The following is a 20367-nucleotide window of genomic DNA, read 5'->3' on the forward strand; positions in this document are numbered from 1 at the left end:
GAAAACATTTCTGGCTCATGCAAAAAGCGAAAGTGGAAACGCCAAGAGCGGTGATTTGGACAGGGATTTTTTTCAGGCCCAAAAGTCTTATAATAGGAATCCCTCCTGACATCCACATCTCCTTACTTTCTTGCATTGCAGAGCCAGCTTAGTATCATTGTCAACCTTAACCTATCTAACTCCATGGCCTCTAACTCCATGAACTTGCAACTTCCCAGCATTCCCAAGGAATCGACAAGGAGAACCATTGGCCCCAGAATTGGCCACTGTAACAGTGGACAAACTCGCCATGGATCCACAAGCCAGGTGCAGAAACAAAGAAGCACTGGCAGTTTCAAACATAATAGCATTAAAAAGATTGTGTGAAACTTTCTTTTACTTTTCAAACCAACCTGAAATAGGCTTCTCACTAGTGACCCTTCCCTAACCTGGCCCCATCCCACACTGTACTGTTGCACTTCTTGTCTTATGAACCCATCTGGTCTGCCATGTTGTCAGAAGATCAACTCTTAGAGGCAGTTGCCAACTGTAGCCCATTTCTTTTCATTAATGGTTCCTTCCTGGGGGAACCATGGACAAAGATCCCTAATAAAGAGGAAAAACTTTTTTGTTTGTTTCTTTCTTTTTAACCTGAGTTTCTCGAGCCTTGAGGAATTCTTTGATCCCAGAAAGATGTAAATCTTCCTTGCTAATTTTATCAATTGTTTTTCTTAACCCAAGTTCCCTGCGTCTTGAGGGATTCTGTGATCCCAGAAAGAAATAAATCTTCCTTGCTAAATGCTTGTCCCGTTACTCACCTTTTCCACGTAGGTGGTGCTCATGAACCGAAAGTCCTAAGCGCTGGGCAGACTGCTAGGTCTTCCTCCAACCAAGGCTCACAATCGACCTTGTCGTGGACGCCTCACTGCATGGACAGGCCCATCCCTCTAATGAGCACTGGAGTTCCCAGATCCCCAACTCTATCCAGCTGCACGTTGGGCACCAGTTGTCCCGACCTGCAAGACATCAACCTGGGGCAAGAGAGTCAGGGATAGGGAATGGGGACAAGAGACGCAGAAAGAATGACCACAAGACAGGATTCTGATCAAATGGAAAACTTTATTTTTATCTCAGGCTAGCTGATATAGTCGGCAGAGCAGGATATGGGGAGGGGTAGAATAGGTTGTTCGTGAGCCAGGTGTTAGTGTAGGCAGGATATTAGGAAGCCACAAAGAGGATGTTTGGCAGGGTAAAGAGTTCATGAGTAAGAGGTCCAGGAAGGGTTGCCTAGGTGACTGAGCCTGTGGGTGGAAGACTGGGTCAGGTTGTTTCTTTTCTTGAGCTGAGGTTCTAAGGAGCTGCTATGTAAAGGTTGACTATGTGGCCTGCCAAGCATGGCCTAGGATCTCATGCCAAGCCCTGAGATTTGGCTCCCGACACAAGACCATCTGAAAACACACATATTTACATTGTGATTCATAACAGTAGCAAAATTACAGTTATGAAGTAGCAATGGAAATAATTTTAAGGTTGGGGAGTCACCACAACATGAGGAACTGTATGAAAGTGTTAGGAAGGTTGAGGACCACTGATTTAGAAGGCTAGATCGCAAACCTTTCTCAGCAAGCCTGGGACTAACACCTAACAGGGCTACAGGGACAATGAATATTCTGGGCGGGAGGTGGCAGGTGTAAAGGCCTGGTAGTGGGAGAGAGTTTGTCGTTTTCAAGGGACAATAAAGTAAGAAGCCCAGTGTGGGGTGAAGCAGCTTGCCTGTGAGTTTGCATTCTATTCAGCAAGCAGAAGAAACTGACTGCACAGTTTTAGATGGGATCTAGACACGGACTTTTTGTTTATTTTTAAAGACCAGACTGCCTCAAACTCTCAATCCCCTGCCTCAGTCTCCAGAATTCTGGGATTACAGATGTGAGGCAGCACATCTGTCTTTAGAATGCTTTAAAATTTCCAAAACACCACAGAGAAACCTTGTCTTGAAACAACAACAAAATTCTAAAACATAGTAGGGCCAGCATAGGCTACACAGTGAGACTCATATTTAAAAAAAAAACAAAAAAACAAACAAGATGCTGTTGAAGCACACTTGTCTACGAAACAAAACAAAACACTATTCTTGCTGCTTTGTGGGCAACAGACTGGAGAGAAGCTAGAGTGAAGGCAGGTGGGATACTGGGAGACTGCTGCAAGGATGTGGGTGGAGAGGGCAGTGGTGTGGGCCAGGGTGGTAGCCATTTATCGGGATGCTGGGCAACAGCTGGCTTGGGAAGGACCAGGGAATTCGTGACTCTGCTTTAAACATATGAAACCCTGGAGAGTTGATGCTTCATAGACACTGGCCACACCACTGCCTGAGTTGAGGTGAAAAGTGAGCTTTGGGAATCATGTCTAGACTCATTCATATAGCCTCTTCTTTCCTTTACATAATTTTCCTAGACTAGACTCCCAGAAATAGGATTACTGAGTAAAATGATATGAACATTTAAAATTCTCCAGGGTATACTGCCAGATTTTATTTTCAAGGCTGGTATTTATTTAGTGTTAGCAGCCAGTAACCATGCATGGATTCAATACTCTACTCAGCCTGACAGTGTCACCCCCTCCACCTCCCAATTCATTTTCACTACTATAATTGGCAAAAAAAAATGACCATTGGGTTTTTGAATTGCGTATGCTTTTGCTCATTAGGAAGCAGAGACAGTTCCCCATATGCTTGCTTCCTGATATGATTGTTTCCTGTCTGTTTGTGTCTCAGCTCATTTTTCCCAGTGTGCAAGAGTATTCTCATGTGGCCTGACCCTGCTCAGTGTTCTGCAAAGCAGGACATGCTGATTTCCTGGTTTTCTGCAGCCCCCTGCCTGCCCCTTCTCCGTCTCTCTTTTAGGGACACATTCTTCTTTGCACTGGATCAGAAATTTAGGATAACTCAGAAATGTATTCTGAGTCTCTAAAAAGGATCTAATTGTGGGCTAGGCGTGTGTAGCTTGTAACATGAGCCTACCATGCACAAGGTTTTCCATTTTATCCCTAGCACTACAAAAAGAGACACAATTACATCATACCTGTATAAACACTACATGCCTAAGCCAAACCTCCATGTAGTTGGCACACTTACAAAACTAGTTACAAAGAACATTGTGGCCACTACTCGGGGAAATAGAACTTTGCTTGAGAAAACTTCCATATTCTCTTTGAATGCACAAACTTTGGGTTCTGGAGCACTGGGATTGTAGGTGTGTGCCACCATGCTTGGCTCATTTTTGAAATTATCCCTTCCTTCCTTCCTTCCTTCCTTCCTTCCTTCCTTCCTTCCTTCCCTCTCTCCCTCCCTCTCCCCTCCCTCCCCCCTCTTTCTATGCTTTGTCTCATGTTGAACTCAAACTGGCTGGGCTGGTGTCTCCCAGTTTGTGGCACTTGTTTGGGGAGGTATAGGTGTCACATCCTTCACCACCATGCCTGGTTTATGTGGTACTGGGGATTGAATTTAAGGGTCCATGCATGCTAGGCAAACACTCCACCAATTGATATATATATCCTGAGTCCTCCCATGTATCTTTTTAAATTGTAGTTTACCCCTTCTCTTAGAAGTAGCCACTTTCTTAACTTTTTAAAAGCAGAGCCTCTGTATGTATCCCAGGCTACCTTGAAATTGTGACACCACTCCTGATGTCAATTCCTAACTTTTTTTTGAGACAGAGTTTCTCTGTGTAACAGCCCTGGCTGTCCTGGAACTCTATCTGTAGACCAGGCTGCCCTTGAACTCTCAGAGATCTGTCTGGGATTAAAGGTGTGAGCCTTATAGTTATATCTTCATGTATACAGTCCTTTTAGTTTTGCTTGGTTTTGGACTGTATGTAAATAGAATCATAGCAGGTGTATTCCTTGTGTCCTGGTTCTTTTGTGTACAAGTGCGCGCACAAATTTGCTGTTGTTTGAGACAGAGTCTCGCATACTCTAGGAATGGCCTAAAATTCCTTACAAAGCTGAGGATGGCCTGAATTTCTGATCCTCTTGCCTCCACCTCCTGAGTGCTAGGATTACAGTCACGTATCAACTTGCCCTATTTAATGCAGTGCTGGGGACTGAACCCGGAGCTTCATGCAGGCCAGGCAAACACTCCACTAAACTGAGCCACACCCTCAGCCTACTCAACTTTATGTTTGCATGATTTATATATTCTGTGTGTGGTTGTAGTTGTGGTTATTTCTGTACACTAGTTCATAATTTTTCCACTCTAGTTTTTGTTCTTTTGTCTTGAGAGCCTTACTATATATATAGCTCAGACTGGTTTTGAACTCCTTAGCTTCAGGAATCCTCCTCAGCCTCCAGAGTTGCTGGGACTACTGGAGCACTTCACTATATCCAGCTTATCCATCTACTATAAACAACAAAAAACAGGGTTTCACTCTGTAGTCTAAGCTGGCCTCAAATTCCACCCCACCCCATCTCCTACCTCACCCCACCCCCACCTTTTAAGTTCTGTGGTTACAGGAATATGTCATGGCACCTTGCTCCATTCTGCTTTTGATGGACATTGGACAACTTGGGCTGTTGCATGCAATGCTGCCTCAGACAGCCTGTGCCTTTGGGAACTACACATGGGGAGTGGAACTGCTGGGTCTTTGGGATGTGAATCCTGTCAGCATTCAGCAGCTGGAAGGTGCAGTGGGGGCGGGGCGGGGTCTGCTCCATCCCCACACAGAGATGATTACAGGAGGGCAGGAGTTAGTCCCTGAGGACAGGCCTACAGAAATGGGTTTCTCAGGATCCTGCCAGCCAGGTAGTTATGCAAGGTACTGAGGGAGGCTTTCTGTCTGGGCCTTTGGAGTTAGTTATCAGTCACCAGAACTGAGGTTCTGATGGGCACTGATGAAAAGGAGGGGAGCAGGGGGAGCAGAGAGCTTGCTTAGGACGTTGTGGAGTAGATGCTGAGAGAGGAGTACAGCGCTGGAGTGATGGATGACTCTGCAATAACAGGAATGTGGATTGTTGGTTCTGGCCCCAGAGATGGTCCAGCTGATGGCAAACTCCACGAGAGTGGGCATGGGTCAGGACTGGTCACTCTCCTCAGCAGCTAGGGCTGTGTCTGGTGTGTAAGTAGGAGCTTTTCACATAGGTGCTGAAAAAAGAGAAAAAGAAGACGGAACAAGTGGGGCCTGGACCATCACAGATGCTTGGTAGATATTAGCATCATTTTATTCACCGTACGCTGTAATGGGTAGATTAGTCCTTTGCTTATATTGCATGCCATTCTCCTGGCAAGGATTTCCTAATGGATATTAATGGGGCATAGGAAATACCAAGTCTGATGAAGGTTGCTGGTATGTGTCCCAAGGTTGCAACTGCAACTTTAAAAAGTTATAATCAAAGGAATTTTAATTGATCTGGAGTGTCAACTGGATGAGATCTATGAAAAGGGGAATCAGACAATAGGAATTTGTTATTGTGTAACATTAGAGAGAAAGATGCCTATAATGAATGTATAATCTGTCACCTGGATCCCCCTGGGCAGTGGCTGGAATGGAAATGGGCCCCATAGGCTAATATTTTTTAATATTTGGTCCCAAGTTGGTGGACTCTTTGGGAAGGATTAAGTGTGGCCTTGCTGGAGAAAGTGTGTCACTAGGGGTGGCCTTTGAGGTTTCAAAAACCCACCAGGCCCAGTCCCATATTCATTCTCTCTGTCTCTCTGTCTCTCTCTCTCTCTCTCTCTTTCTCTCTCTCTCTGCCTCCTGCTGTAGATCAGATGTAAGCTCTCAGCTACTGCTCCAGCATCATGCCTGCCTGTCTGCCACCATGCTCCCCACCATTATGGTCATGGACTCACCCTCTGAAACTGTAAGCAAACCCCCACTGAAATACTTTGTTTTATAAGTTGTCTTGGTCGTGGTGTCTCTTTACAGCAATAGAACAGTAGACAAGACTTCTTTGCAGGAGGACTTGATGTCCTGTTACTGTAGCAAAGGGCTTTCTGCAACTGTTGGCCATGTCCTTTGTGCGGTGTTTCAGTGCCAATGTTCTACAGAAGCAGGAGTAGAAAGGTCAGTTCTGTGGTCTAGCACAGAACAACTATTGTTTGTTTAGTAGTGCTTCAGAAGGGACCCAGAGCCTCCTAAGAGCCAGGCAAGTGCTGGCAAGCATTCTCTCTATGTGCTAAGTAAGCTGAATCTTGTACACTGACAAGGCACTTGAGCTTCAGAGTCCATCATTAAGCCGAGAAGTGAGCTGAACCTTTGTGGTATCTGTTCTCATCTGTTCTCTCCTAATTCTGTTTCCTTTTTCTCTCATACACAGCTGTGGAGCCCTGAGGCATTCTCTGGAAACACGTGCACTATAAACTCCTTAGAGGCTGCCTACCAGGAAATCCACCCTTCATGCAAGGGTCACACATGAAAATGCCTTCAGGAGATTGGGGAGCCGGCTGAATTTAATACATCCTCAAGGCACTGGGGATGAGGTGAATTGGAGATACTCTGTCTTGTGTGAAGTTTTGAAACGCAGTGAACAACCTTGTACTTCAGGCAAGGTTTATAAGTCCACTTAGTCTGGAAGTCCACGCATGCCCTGTACCCAGGGGATTCTTTCTCTTCCGTAATTACTATGCTAGGACTTGCCTTTGGTGAGATTGGTCAGTGAAGGTGAATCCCTAAAAGCATCAGTAACTCCTGGCCACAGTTGCCACAGGAGGTTCTGAGCCTGCCAGAGTCAAACCCAGATGCTGAACGACAAGGCCTCACTAAGGAAGTGCCTGTCATGAGGCCAGCCTCCTCTTCTTCTATATAGCCTCAATCCCATAAAACTTTTAGATTGTGTTTAGTGCATGTTGTGCATGTGTGGGGAGCAGAGAAAGTCCTGAGTGAATGAAGCCCTCCAAAATCAGGGTTTCTTGGTTTTTTGTTTGTTTGTTTTTTTGTTTTGCTTTGGATGAATCCCAGGGTTTAACACACACTAGACAAGTACTCTTGCCAATAATGTGTAATGGTGACATGGGCACAGGCAGCCATGCTAAGTAGCCAAGGCCTCAGCCCCACCAGAGTAGCAAGAGCCTTTTCTGTGAGGTTCACTGGGATGACAAAGCTTCCCTTAGGACTCTGAGTATGAGTGTTTATGGATGATAGATTCGTGTGTGCAAAGACTAGCAACTACAGCTTCCTTTGTAGGAATGTTTAAAGCCTGAGACTGCTTTTCTGCAGAGAACTCCTACCAAGACCAGGCAACCCATTCCCTGTGCTGTACATAATAAACACTTGAAATTCTAGGTTGAGGTGGCAGCAGAATCCCATGTGGTCCTCGCCTTTGTGTACTTGTCTATATGCACCAGTCCTTTCTTCAGTCCCTTGACACACTTAGTCAGGGTTCCAGGACCTAAGTTATGCAGGTCTCAATCCATATATTTGGGATGCACAAGCTACAGGGCACACATGGAGATCAGGGGTGACTTGCAAGTGTTCTTTCCCTCTACCATGTGGGTCCCAGGGATCACATTCACATCCATGAGGCTTGGTGGCAGGCCCTTTTACCCATAGAGCCATCTTGCTGGCCCCTCTGTCCTCAATTTTAACGGCTGCTGTGCTGAGTGTAGCCCTGTAACACTCCCTTGTCACGTTAGCTTTGCAAGTGGTTTGCAGGTCTGTTGTTATCTTTTAGGAAGAGCAAATGGGTGGCATCAGGGGACATAGGCTAGCATTGGGCTTTGGAAAAACAGCCATGGAGCCACAAGGGCCTCAGCCATCAAAGCCAAAGAAAAGAACAAATTAATCCCAGCACTGGGGGGCAGAGGCAGGTAGTTGGATCTCTGTGATTTTGAGGCCAGCTTGGTCTATACAGTATATTCCAGACCAGCCATGGCTAAAGAATGAGATCATAACTCAAAAGAAGAAAAAAAAAGAAAGTAAAGCTAGGGAATTAAATTCTTATTTATTTTTTGTTGTTTGTAAACAAGGTCTCTCTACGCAAGCTGGCCTCGAACCCGGGACCATCCTGCCTCAGCCTCCCAAATGATAGGACTCCAGGCCTGTGACACCATGCCTGGCTTTGAAGCTCATTTTAGATGCGAGTTGACTCATATGCAGCTGTTCCCACGCAGATGCATGGTAGCACCATATTCTTTGAAGACTAGAAGTGATTTGGGTCACATGTGGTCTGGGTGTTTGGCTCTTTGTCACTTACTATAGTCCCCCTTGCTGAGTGGCTTTATTGAGCCAGAGAACAGAGCAGGGAGAGTGTTGCCCAATTTCCTAGTGCTGCTTACAGCTCCTGTCATCTCTGTGAGTATCCTTCAGATGAAGTCTTGGGACATGAATCACCTGCAGGTAGGTCCATGTGGGCACGTTTCTGGAAGACATTGTGGGTCACGTTTTTGTTGGGCATTCTCAGGGTTTGTGAGCACCAGATGTAATGTACATGAGTCCCACATGAAACTGAGGGAAGACATGAATAAACTTTGTAGCTTATGATTTTAGTAGAACTTAAAAATCACTATTTTAGGTCTGGAACTCTAGCCTAGTGGTAGAGTACTTGCCTAGTATGTGTAAAGCCCTGGGATTGATCAGAAGCAAAAACCAAACAAGAAACCCTGATTTTGGAGGCCATGAAGCTGAGCCAAGTGTTTAGTCTCTACCAATTCTGCTATAGACAACTCTTTGGCTGTGTGCTCATGATGATAATGAATTTTCCAGTACTGAGGGCTACTTCTGTTGACTCCCTACTTGTGCCAGATGTCCAATGAGTGGCCCCTTGGCATCTGAGGACATCTGGCCTCCTTTTTTGCTTCATGAATACATTCTGTTTCACAAAACTTGTGTCCATGATTGACATGTTTTGAGCAGGTAAACCAGGCTGGTTCAGTACCATTTGTGTGGCTAGTAAAACCAAAGCACGAACTGGGTCTGTTCCTGAATTCAGGCATTGGTACAGTGAAAGCAAGGGAAGGAAGCAGAAAGTGGTTTTAACAGAAAAAGTTTATTTAAGAAGACACAAACAGCTCTAGCTCTATAAAGAATACAGTTCAATTGCTGGTAGCAAGCCAGTAAGGAATCTTGAAAGAAAACAAAACAAAACAAAAAACCAAGGAAAAGAAAGACAAGAAACCACCTTTGTAATATCACCCCACAGAGGGCTCCCTTCTAGTTTGTGTTGGAATCCTACAAAGACAAGGTTTGCAATCTCTCTTAGTTACTGCTTCTCCTGGAATTGGAATCCAGGACATAGTCCCATCCCTAGGGGTGGGCATTATCGCTGCCTTTCAGTGTAGGCCATCACTCTGTACATTCCCATCTGGCATTTGTCTTCAGGGCGTAGTGGGCTCAGGAGCATGGACTGTGGCACTAAGCCAACACAACTCTACCAGGATTGCGCAGCAGTTAGTTCTCAGTCCTCACTCTACTTCTGAGTCGTCACACTACTTGTGCTCCTCTTGGGTTCAAGGCACAACCCTCCTTTCCTTCCCTTCCTAATCCTGGAAATCCTAAAGAGAAGGCAGAAATGAACCATTCCATGGGAGTTTTGAAAAAGAAAACCCTGAAAATCACTTGATTCTGACGTTTGAAAATTTAGATTTCAGGAAATGGGTGGATGAATCCCTGGGCTCAAATGACAGAAATCAAGCTAAAGGGCTTGAAAAGACAAAGCTTGTGTCCCAGTAACTGAGTCCACATGCAATAAAAGTGGATGCCGGCCTGCCTAGGAATGACATTTAAGTGGCTCCGTGCAAGAGGAACCATCACAAGCCAATGCAAAGAAGCTCTCAAAAGACAAGAAGAGTGATGCCTCGGGGTCCCCTCTCTGCCATTCCCTTCCTTGACCAGCCTTTGTTAGATTTGGTCCTGGACCAGAGGATCAGTGAGAGAGCACTGTATGCTGTGCACACACTCAGGTGTGATTCACAGCCCACTGTAGAAAACACACTCATCCAGGTGCACACTTTTGCAACCACTGGTATACCCCAACTAGCACATAGTAAGTGTGAGAACTGTGAATCGGAACTCCAATGCTTGAAAGTGTGGTGGGGTGGGATGAGAGCAGGATGGGGGAGAAGTGAAGAAAACAGTGTGTTGGATGCCTATTGGTTGGAAGGGTACAATGAAGCACTCTAGGGGATGGGGATTCAGGAGGCAGGGGACACTATGGCATAGATACTTCCTGTACACCCCACTGATTTCTTGCTGGGGTCCCATGCTGTCTAGTGCTAGGTTTCAATTGCACTAGGACAGAGGTATGTGTGTGTGTGTGTATTCTGGGTTTTAGAACCAGCCCATGGAACCAGGAAGCTGGTGATTTTTCCAGGAAATCATAAGCTGAACTGGAATCTTATGGAATGCACTATAAGACTTTTGAATGGCAGCACCCTAAACTGGCGATAGCAGTGTGGGATATGACCAGGTGGCCTAAGACATGGAGAACAAGGACAGGACAAAAGAACTAAGTAAACTTCTCTACCAGCTTACCTCAGTCTTGGGCAAATAGAGGCACTATGAATGGGACAGATCCATAGAAGGAAATAAGGTGTTGTGTATCAATATAATTAGTGATGGGGGACCCAGAGAAAGACTGCCATATGCAGCTGCCCTCCACGTCTTCCTGCCCCCATGTGGACAGACAGGTCTAATAGTACACTATATGTGAGGCAGTTGAAACAGCCTCTGGTACAAGACTCAACTTAAAACCCCTTTTGAAATTATTACATTTATCTGTTTGTATGTGTGAGCCCATGTGTATGCACATGTGCAGAGGTCAGAGGATAATTTTCAGGGGTTGATTCTCTCTTCCTACCATGTGGGTTCTACTCAAACAGATCAGATTGTCAGGCTTGGTGGCAGGCACCTTTACATGCTAAGCCATCATGCTAGGCATCACCCACTTTTCACATGGGGATGGTCGTGGGGATCAGGGGGTCAGCCTTGCATGGCCTGTGAGCTGAGAATGGTTTTTATATGTTCCAAGGGTTGTAAAATTAGTGAATGAACAAACAGACACAAGAAAAGAATCTGCTACAGAAACTATATGTGACCCACAAGGCCTAAAACAATTACTCCCAGGCTCTTCATAGGAAAAACTTACTGATTTCTTGAAACAAAGGGAAAAATCCCATCACTCTCTGGTGAGAGAAGCCTTTAAGTCTGGAAAGGAAAGTCAGAAGAGATCCAAGAGAAATGGGAACATAGAAGTAACTGGAAATACTGCTCAGTATGAGTAGCCCAGCTCTCAAGGTGTAGTGCCCAAAAGTCCATAGGACAGTGAGGTATGCTTGATTTATGGAAGGAGGCCTGAGATGGTTAAAGTAAGAGCACACTAAGGAATACTGGGCAAAGATGTTCCGGAAAAGAGAGGACATGTAGAGATAAGTACTGATTGGGGAACTCTGTTATTATCTGATCAGATAGAGGTGGAATTTGAGCCCAGGGATTGGCAAAATGTCAAGTCAGGTGAAGTTTCTAGAATACAATTGAATAGCTCATAAGCATCTAACAGTCTGAAGATTTCTCAGAAAGATTAGGAAGGTAAGGTTCTAGGAAATTCTAGGAAAGCGAACACTGGTTTGCCCTACTTCAAATAAAAGCAAGTACACAAATTCACACTAGTAAGTAATTAAAGACCTTAAGGAACGAGTGACAAAAAGGTTCTGTTTTGTTTTGTTTCTCAAAAAAAAAAAAGCCCCTAGAAGATTCCCTTACACAGGGAAGTTTTCCAACTAAAAAATGAAATTTGTTCTATATAAATCCATTTCCCCACATAGATTTTAGGGAAAACATCCACTATACAAAGTAGGGCACAGATAGCAAACATGGAGGGAAATGAATTTCTAAACTAAAACCAGATTTTCTTTGGATTCATTAACTGAAGAACGCTTGTGCATGTTCCCTTAAAGCATATAGATTTTTTTCATTGAAATACCTGGGAAATTAATGAGTCGGACAAGTAGAAGCCAGTCATGGGGCCTTCATAAATATAGTGCTTTAAATGACAAAACATTCATCCCAGAGGCAGGAGACCTAGAACTGAGGCTGGGCCCCTCCTCAGACTCATTGTGTGACCTGTGGCAAGCCATTTGACCCATCTGGGCCTTAATTTCCTCTATGAAACCAGGGAGATTGGTCCCTTTCATCTCTTACACTCTGTGATTATAGATAAATATAGAAATAAGAGAAATACAACAATCTAGAAATAAGAAATCCCCCCAAAGTAAGCCTTGGATTCAGTAGAAAAAAGTAGCAATGAAAGATAATAAAAAGAATAAAATTTTAACTGCTAGCCAGAGTAAATATATCTCATGTAAAAATTAATGTAAATGTAATTTATAATTGATAAGGAAACATCAAAACATCCATGTTGGTATTTCTTCACCAGCACACACATGGAGGAGGAATGGCTTTGAGGTGACTGGTACAGTGATCACAATGCTGTGTTTGCATGCAGAACGTTTTATAAAATTGGACATAGAAAATCTCAAGACCACATACGGAATAAATTTCTATAAAGCTTAGCATTACAAAGAGGCTGAGAGGGGTTAACTGGTTGTTCTGGTTCAGGTGTTTGTTTCTCTGTAGGGGGAGGTCAATATTATCAAATGCCACACTTCATCCCTTAGGCAGAACCTCAAAAGCCAATTCGTTTCTTCAAGAGCCCTCCTGGACATTCCTTTAAGGGCTGGTAATACCAAACACAACCATCATCACCACCCCTTTTTTGTTGTTTGTTTTTGTTACTGTTTTAAAAACCCAAACCAGGTCAGACGGGCCTGATTCAATCTGGCAGTTTCTAAACACTACACAGTGTGTGTATAGCTGAGCAAGAACATGATACACACACAACTTTGCCAGAGACTGATAACTAATGGTAGGAAAGGTAACCTGTTGGAGTGGCTCTGGTGATTTGGGAGCTTAAAGGAGTCCTCTCTCTCTCTCTCTCTCTCTCTCTCTCTCTCTCTCTCTCTCTCTCTCTCTCTCTCTCTCCTCCCCCTCCTTCTCTCTCATATGTTGCTCTTTGTGGTTCCAAGACCACACTTTGAGAACCAGTGGCCTAGATTTGGGCCCGTACTGAACAAAAGTATATATTTATTTCACACAATCTTCATTAGGCAAATTTCCTTTTGCTAAACTTATTAAAGTGCCTCCGACATGTGTTCAAAAACCATTCACAACCATAGTGCTCTATAAATTGGTTTCAAAGTATTTTAAAGTAATTTGATTTGGCTTATATCATGCCATTTTAAAATCATCATACTGTTCGATGACCTTTGACAAAGGCACTGCTTTGTACCTCTTTCCTACTCGCTTGTTCTTTTAAATCCTTACTATCTTGGTCACTTATAGCTGAAATACATGCAAAGGCATTAGGGACTGGGGGCTCTGGTTTAGATAAGGTCTCATTCTCACACCAAGCCGAAGTCATAGCAAACAACAGAGACAAATGGCAGGAAGGGTAGTGGAGGTCTGTGCTTAGTAACTACACCTCCACCCAATTTAATAACCACCACTGATATTGGACGACTGACATCAGTAAGAAATGGACTCGACAGAGTCACCTTGCACAGACAGGACACATTTCACAAACTTCTTAAATCTTTGTGTCTTTTACCTAAGTGGTAAGTAGTATTAATTCCATTTACACAAACATGTTAATGTACAATATGAATGCCTGATCTAGGCCTTCTCAGAGGCTTTTAAGTAGCTTTTTCTTAGAGTCCCTTGGTAGTAGTATAGCACAGGGTTATCTAGATAATTGACTATCAGCTACTAACTACAATGATTCCAGGAGAAAACCATATTTTCTGTACTCTGGAGTCAGCTGTCAGGAAGTCTGGTTTTTCCATGGTGAAAAGAACTTGTACAATTAGTTGACGCCTAACATTCTGCAAGAACTTCATTCCTTTGGCTTAAGGCTGTTCCCCTGTTAAAATGCAAGCAACCCTCGAAAAAGGTAGCATTAAGCCTCCAATCTCAAGTCAATGAATTCGTCCCTTTCCTGAGAGCATGTTTTTTCTTAGGAGGAGAACAAAGTAGGAGGCACTGAGAAGAGTCGGTGCTGGGCCACAAGGACTACAAGGGAGAAAGGAACAGAAAGAACATAAGGTCACAGGGCGGACCTCCACCTTCCGGTTGAAGTTCTCTGGCCACAGTGTTCCTCCTGAACAGGGTGCTAACTTGCCAGCTGAAATGTTTGTGATAATACTGAAGATTCTTTAATGCATAAAACTCTTCTGGCAACCAATGGAGAAACAGCAAGGAAACATTTGGCTCAAAACCTGCTCCCAAATCAGAACTACACTCAGAGGAAGAACAACTGATACTACATTACAGAGTGCAAATCACAGGGCCATGGCAAGGGTAAGGCACTGGAGGGGCCTTGAGAGTGGGCGTCTCCCCAGTCGCCTCACCCTAGTCCTGGCCCTGGCAAATCATATCAAAGGAAAAGCTCACCATTGTACCACAGACTTGGCGAACATAGAGGGCGGAAGCCGTGAGCAACAGAGCACTGACTGATAACTAGTCTTTTTTCTGACTGATTCAGAGGTGGGGGGGGTGCATGGGTAGATCTGTTCAGAGTGACAGACCCACGGAGACCACAGCTGGATCTCTGTTGTCTAGATAAAGTAGATGCCAAGCAGAATGCTTGTTGGGGGAACCTTGGAGACTTGCCCATCTTTGTACATTCAGGGTCATTTTTTCCAGATCAACCTTTGGGGTCATGAGGCTAATGTGAATGAACTGGCTGCCCATGGCCTTGACTCCTTTGTCGTTGAGCTGTTGGTATGGGTGCAGTTCATGGGTGTTAGGACTGAAAGAAAAATTGGGGCCAGGAGGGATGCCCAGGCAGGCCAATAGTGCAGGCAAAGGGGAGCAGCCACAAGCAAAGTCAGCCTTTGTACTAAGACTAACTTGCTCTCCACCACTCACATTTGAACCACAAATATATACGCACCAGGTGCAAAGCATGTAGATAGCCATTGACTGCCTCTGGGGGGGGGGTCTCTCCACTGTTGACGAAGCTATTCTAACAGAGCCACCTGTCACTGAGGGCTAGAGTTGGAGGGAAACAAGGGATAGGAACAGCTTGAAGCAGAGGCTGACCACCTGGGGCCAGTTTCATTTCCCTCCAACTTACTGTGTATACCATCCGTAGATTACTCTCTTTCCTTACATGTGCTGTATGTCACAGCAGTGGTAGCAACTTTCTGAGACCTCCCTGAAAGAGGTTTCCCCCATTTCCTCCAGCCTCACGGGCAGCACACATTGTACTCAGGGAAGAAAATAGAAGTTTATGGTATTAACGACAGGAGAGAGGTTAAGTATTAGAAAGATGCTTGGTGTTGTGCTATTCAATGACTGGTAGTTATTATTATTATTATCATCATTTTTTTAGCAATCTAGTTGTTTAGGACTAGGTCCACTCCCTGCAAAACCTGGAAATACAGAATGACTACTCCCAGTCCTAAGTGTTTTCTCTGACTGCAAACTCGATGCCCCAAATCCTCTTGTGCTAATGGGCTTCTGGAGTCCTAGTGATGTGGACATGTTCTAGACATTCCAAGCATATAGAGTTGTAGAGAGGAAAGCAAGGGTTCATTTGGGTCACGAAACAACCACAGTTTACAAACTTTTGGGGAATCCTCCGGAGGTAGCAAGGTGAGGGGAGAGGCAAAACCCATGAGAAGGAACAAACAAGACACTTCCAAAATAATCAGTAAAAGTAGCAAGCCCTACCTATATAGAGTTACATATGCTCATACCGCAGAGTTCAACAATTCACAATGGTTCCGAGAAGCAGATCCAGGGAGCCTTTTGCTTCTGATAGACAGAAGCAAGGACACTCCACTCCCCCATTTCCCCACAGAGGAAAATGCCTCTGTCTTTTGGAATTCTGAGTTAGGTCAGGTGTGATACTTATGTATAAACCACAGTCAAGACTGAAGTCAGGGTCTCACTATGTAGCCTTGGCAGCCTGGAACTAGATACATAGATCAGGCTGGCCTCAAACTCACAGAAATCTGCCTGTCTCCAGCTCCTGGGTGCAGTGATTAAAACGGTATATACCACATTCCTGCCTGACTCTTGTTTAAATTCAGGCAAAACTCATGAAATTTGGTTAAAATTTTCATGTGAAATGGTTTAAATACTTTCAAAGTAACTAGATTTCCCCAAACTGTCTATTTTTCAAGTGGCTTCTTTCTAAATCTGAAAGAAAAGAGCTAGTTACAAGAATGTTGGTGAGCTTAGTATCTTTCCATTTGTCTAGAATTTAGAACTAGACCAACCCAAGCAAGGATCTCAGCTTAGGGCTTCTATGCCAGAGATCTGAGTCTTCTCAGTACTCAATGGAGTTTTTCAGTCACTTTGCCCTTCTGGAGTGTGGGCAGCTGAGCTAACAATTTGCTTCTCATTGGTAATGGGTGTGACGTATCAAACTGGAGATCTGCTTGTCTCTGGAAACAACCCCCCCATACACACACACAAAGCATACTGCAGGTTCATTTCCTTTTGGCCCTTTGGGACCAGAAGACAATGAACTTTCCGACACTGGCCAGCAGGTTCTGTGTTCAATGCTTTGCTTATCTTGTCCCCAGCCCCTCAGAAACCAGGTGTATGGAAATCAGGCATTCTTTCTCTGCTTCCAAAGTTGGGTTGACAAAATCAGCCAGTACCTGTTGGCTTTGGAAGGGAAGGGGTAACTGTGATTGTTCTGGAACTCTTTCAGTTTTCTCTTTATTTTAGGTGCTCTTCTCCCTCCTTCCACCTCCGTGGTTAGCTGAAAGTTGGCCAAACAGCAGTACCTAAATGGCAAAAAGTAGCCCTCTTGCATTATGGGCCATAGCATGCTGCCTTTTTGAATTTGTGTATATCTTTTTCAGTCTACAGAGTCAGATTTCCTTTAAACAAAACCCAAACAAGCACAAAAAGCACACTCTGAATCAATGGTGTGGGACACACTTACTTTCTACTCCTGGAGTCTCTGACGATGCCAGTCCTTCACCTAATTACTTCCTGTAATGAATGTTACATGCGAGGGAAATGAGAGTCCTTAGAGTATACAGCGTGAGCTGGGCACAGATCCTGGCTACCCATGTTGACAGACATTCGAAAGACCTCAAGGTGCACATGCAAGTTACCTTGGCTCGATGTGAGTGAACAAATGTCCCATTCGTTTGCTGAGTTTGGTTCAGCCAAAGCCACCCAGTCCCATCTTTTCTAACTAATGGGGGGGGGTCCTAGAAGTTTATTAAAACTCATCACCCTGATCTCCGCATAGACAATCAAACTGAAAAAGGCATGGAGTTTTGGAGGGGTCACGTTCATATTTTGCACCACAAAAGCCATCCAATCAACCCCATGCTGAGATTAGTGCATGTCTCCTGCAGAACTCTCTCTGGAGGAAAGTCACACTGTGGTTGAGGAGGCCTCAGTGTCTGTCTGTGTCTTCACATAGGGCCATCAAGGCCAGCCCAGGAGAGCAGATATCAGCAACGGAATTGGCACCCTCTGTCCCCAGCTCTGGTTTGGAAGTCCCCAATCTGTTCTCCCACCGTGCCTCTCAGTGACAGGAGCCAGTGGACAAAACAGTTAGGACATTGAAAAGGTGGCACACCGGCTCTCAAATCTGAGGGTCCCTTCTTAGTGCACAGCACTGGGAGATCATAAGAAGGACCCCAGTGTTCAGTCATGGCAAGGACGGAAGCATGGAAACGCAGATGGTCTGAAGCCTATCAGAGTGCCTGGTGAGCTCAGTTGTGTTGTGTTGGCCTCTCTGCTGTCCGGAGTGTGAGTTAACTTCAAAGACATGTAGATTCTTTTGTCATTCCTGTGGTTGGTTCCTTTCTAAAGCCCTCTATCTTCCCCCTTCTCTACTTAGGTCTAGTAAGTAAGAAGCAGGGCTTAGGTACTGGTGTTGTCAGTGGCTTCACAGTCTTTCGAGAACTGTGTAATGATTCTTCGAGCCAGAGGGTTAGTGGTCTTCAGCAGCTCGGCCGCTGAGGCGCGGGTCCTAGGAGTTGCCTTACTTCCCTTCTTCTGGAGCAAGGCCTTGAAATCATCATTTCTGCCAGCATCTAGGCAGGCACTGCCACTTGGCCCTGTGGCAGCAGCAGACTCACTGGTGGGAGAATCAGCTGTATTCTTCACTGGTGAATGCGAGCTGGCTCTGCTGCCTGTGAAGCCCTCCCCAGTCTCTTTCCAGCCCAGTAGCTTTCTTTTGGACCTAAATGAGAAAAAGACTGGTCTGAGTGAATTCAGGGAATCAGGGAGCAGACAGCTAGCAAAGCTTTGAAGAACTGCCAGCCAGGGATGTGCTCAAGATCATGCATTATGACAGCCTTGGGCTGATGGGCTGTTCCTCACTCACCTCTTAGCTCCCAGGTCCCTTTTAGGGCCCTCTGTTCCCCCACATGCTTCTCAATGCCCACAACTGGAGTCACTTGCCCTATGCTATAGGTTCAGTCCTTATCAGTTCTGAGTTCAAGAACAAATTTAAAGAATCAAGTTCAGTAGCTCAGTGACTATAAAGACAGCCAGGGGTGGGAACTGGTTTGAACTGGTGTTCCAGCTCCAGTAACTGGGCTTGTAGATCCAGGTACCTCATTACCAAGCCCCTGCCTCATGCCCCTAGGCACACTTCTGTTCCCCCTTTGCCTAAGTCCCTGATTTCATATGCTGCCCAGTGTTCCATATCACCTTGTGATAGAATTCTGTGGTACAAGAAATTCTGTGAAGGGTTAAATGTCTCTGACTGCAGATAGAGCTGTGAGGGAGCAGATGGAGACACAATAGGCCAAGCAGTTGCTAGGAGACGAGGGGCCTCTCTCAGCACCTGGTCCTCCCCTCCTCCGCTTCAACCAAAGATATCAGTGAATTTGAGATGTGAGGCCCCAGACTGTGCTCACATATGTAGGTACCAGGACTTAATCTCCAGTTGCAATTCCAATGGCTGCTCAGAGGCAGCAGTTTTTCTTCAAGTAGAAAAGGGGAAAGCAATTACAATTACAATGAAGGAAAATTATCCTGACCTGTGTATCACAGTAAATAAATCTTCTGTTGTTCGAGAAGCCACAAACACGTCATCATCCTCCTCCGAGATCCATTCGGCTGTTTTATCACTGATTAGACTTTTTTCTTCGGTGCTTGGTTCTACAGACCTCCCTAGGCATAAGAACCAAAAGGAATGACTTTGACCATGATAACTAGGACAGAACATATGCAATCTTGTTATTTCCCTTAATGTTCAAAACAGCTCTGGATGGACAGCAGGGCGGAGACTTTTGATGTCTCCGTTTTGTTAGGAGGAACATGAAGTTCAGAAGGTTAATGATTTACCCCCAGGCCTTTTCAATGCCCACATGGTGAAGACTGGCCCAGACCCCTGTTCTCATGCACGCTTTTCATTAAAACAGGTGATGTGAGCATGCTCATTTTCTTATTTATTAAAAAAAAAATTAGTGCTGGGGATGGAACTCAGTGCCTTGCACACACTAGATAAGCTCTCTGAAACTGAGTTATATCCCCAGCCCTCTTGTTATAAATACATAATTAAAAACTCAAGATACTGAGAGAAGGGTAAAGCAATTATCCTCACCCACTGGGGGAGGACAGGGTGAGACCTGCTTGAATGTGAGATAGCCTGTAGACCGAGGGAGCATATTGAAAATAACCTGTGGCTTGACATGCTCACTGGCTTTCGTCATGGTGACTAACTTATGCTGAAAGTCTAGATCAGCTTAAAGAAGGTCATGAGATTTTGGTGTTTAACTATTTAGGGTTCGCAAGTGACAAGAAATACAGTTGAGCCTTGAGGACATTAATAAAAACAAGCAAGTCATAAAAAAGACACCAAATCTATGACTCCACTCAGCATCCAAAGCAGTCAGATGCATAGACCTGAAAAGAACTGTGCTCAGTGGGGGAGGAGGAAAGGGGGAAAAGAAAGGGGAGAGGGAAGGGAGAGTTATTTCAAGGGTATAGACCTTCATTTTCCTAAGATAAAAGGCATTCTGAAGATGAGTTACTCAACATAAATGTTCTTAAACACTAATGAACTGCATGGCTAAAGATGGTAAAAATTAAGCCAGGGATGGTGGTGGCACATATCTACAGTTCCAAGGGGGCGGGGAGCTGAGGTAGGAGAATTATGACTTTCAGGCTAGTCTAGGTAACAGTGAAACTGTGTCTCAATAAAGGAGTTGGTGCCGGGAAAGTGGCTCAGTTGGCAAAGCACCTTCCATATAAGCCCGAAGGTCTGAGTTCAGATCCCTGGTACTCATGTAAAAGCTGGATACTGTTGTACATGCCTATAACCATAGTAATCCAGATCTGGGGGCATGGAGACAGGTGGATGCCCAGGGCTTGCTGGCCAGCCAGTCCAGCCAATAAATAAGCTCTGGGTCCTGTA

At 44.8% G+C, this 20367-nt stretch overlaps 1 protein-coding gene across 6 annotated transcripts in view; it reads right to left on the reverse strand.

Annotated features, from left to right (window-relative positions):
* Nucleotides 1-4460: 4460 nt before the first annotated feature.
* The window catches only part of Nhsl2 (NHS like 2), a 271866-nt gene continuing 255959 nt past the window's right edge, over nucleotides 4461-20367 (reverse strand). For 5 of the 6 annotated variants that reach the window (XM_027431753.2, XM_027431754.2, XM_035450277.1 and 2 more), the window contains 2 exons: nucleotides 18989-19121; nucleotides 8937-18183 (listed from right to left, as the gene is read on the reverse strand). In XM_027431753.2, the coding sequence (XP_027287554.1) occupies nucleotides 17862-18183; nucleotides 18989-19121 (455 nt within the window). In that variant the 3' untranslated portion in view covers nucleotides 8937-17861. Of the gene's footprint in view, nucleotides 5114-8936; nucleotides 18184-18988; nucleotides 19122-20367 lie in introns of those variants that run through there. The other variant, XR_003488140.2, reaches the window with a different exon arrangement.

This window comes from Cricetulus griseus, chromosome X (assembly GCF_003668045.3).
Source record: "Cricetulus griseus strain 17A/GY chromosome X, alternate assembly CriGri-PICRH-1.0, whole genome shotgun sequence".
Lineage (NCBI taxonomy): Eukaryota > Metazoa > Chordata > Mammalia > Rodentia > Cricetidae > Cricetulus > Cricetulus griseus.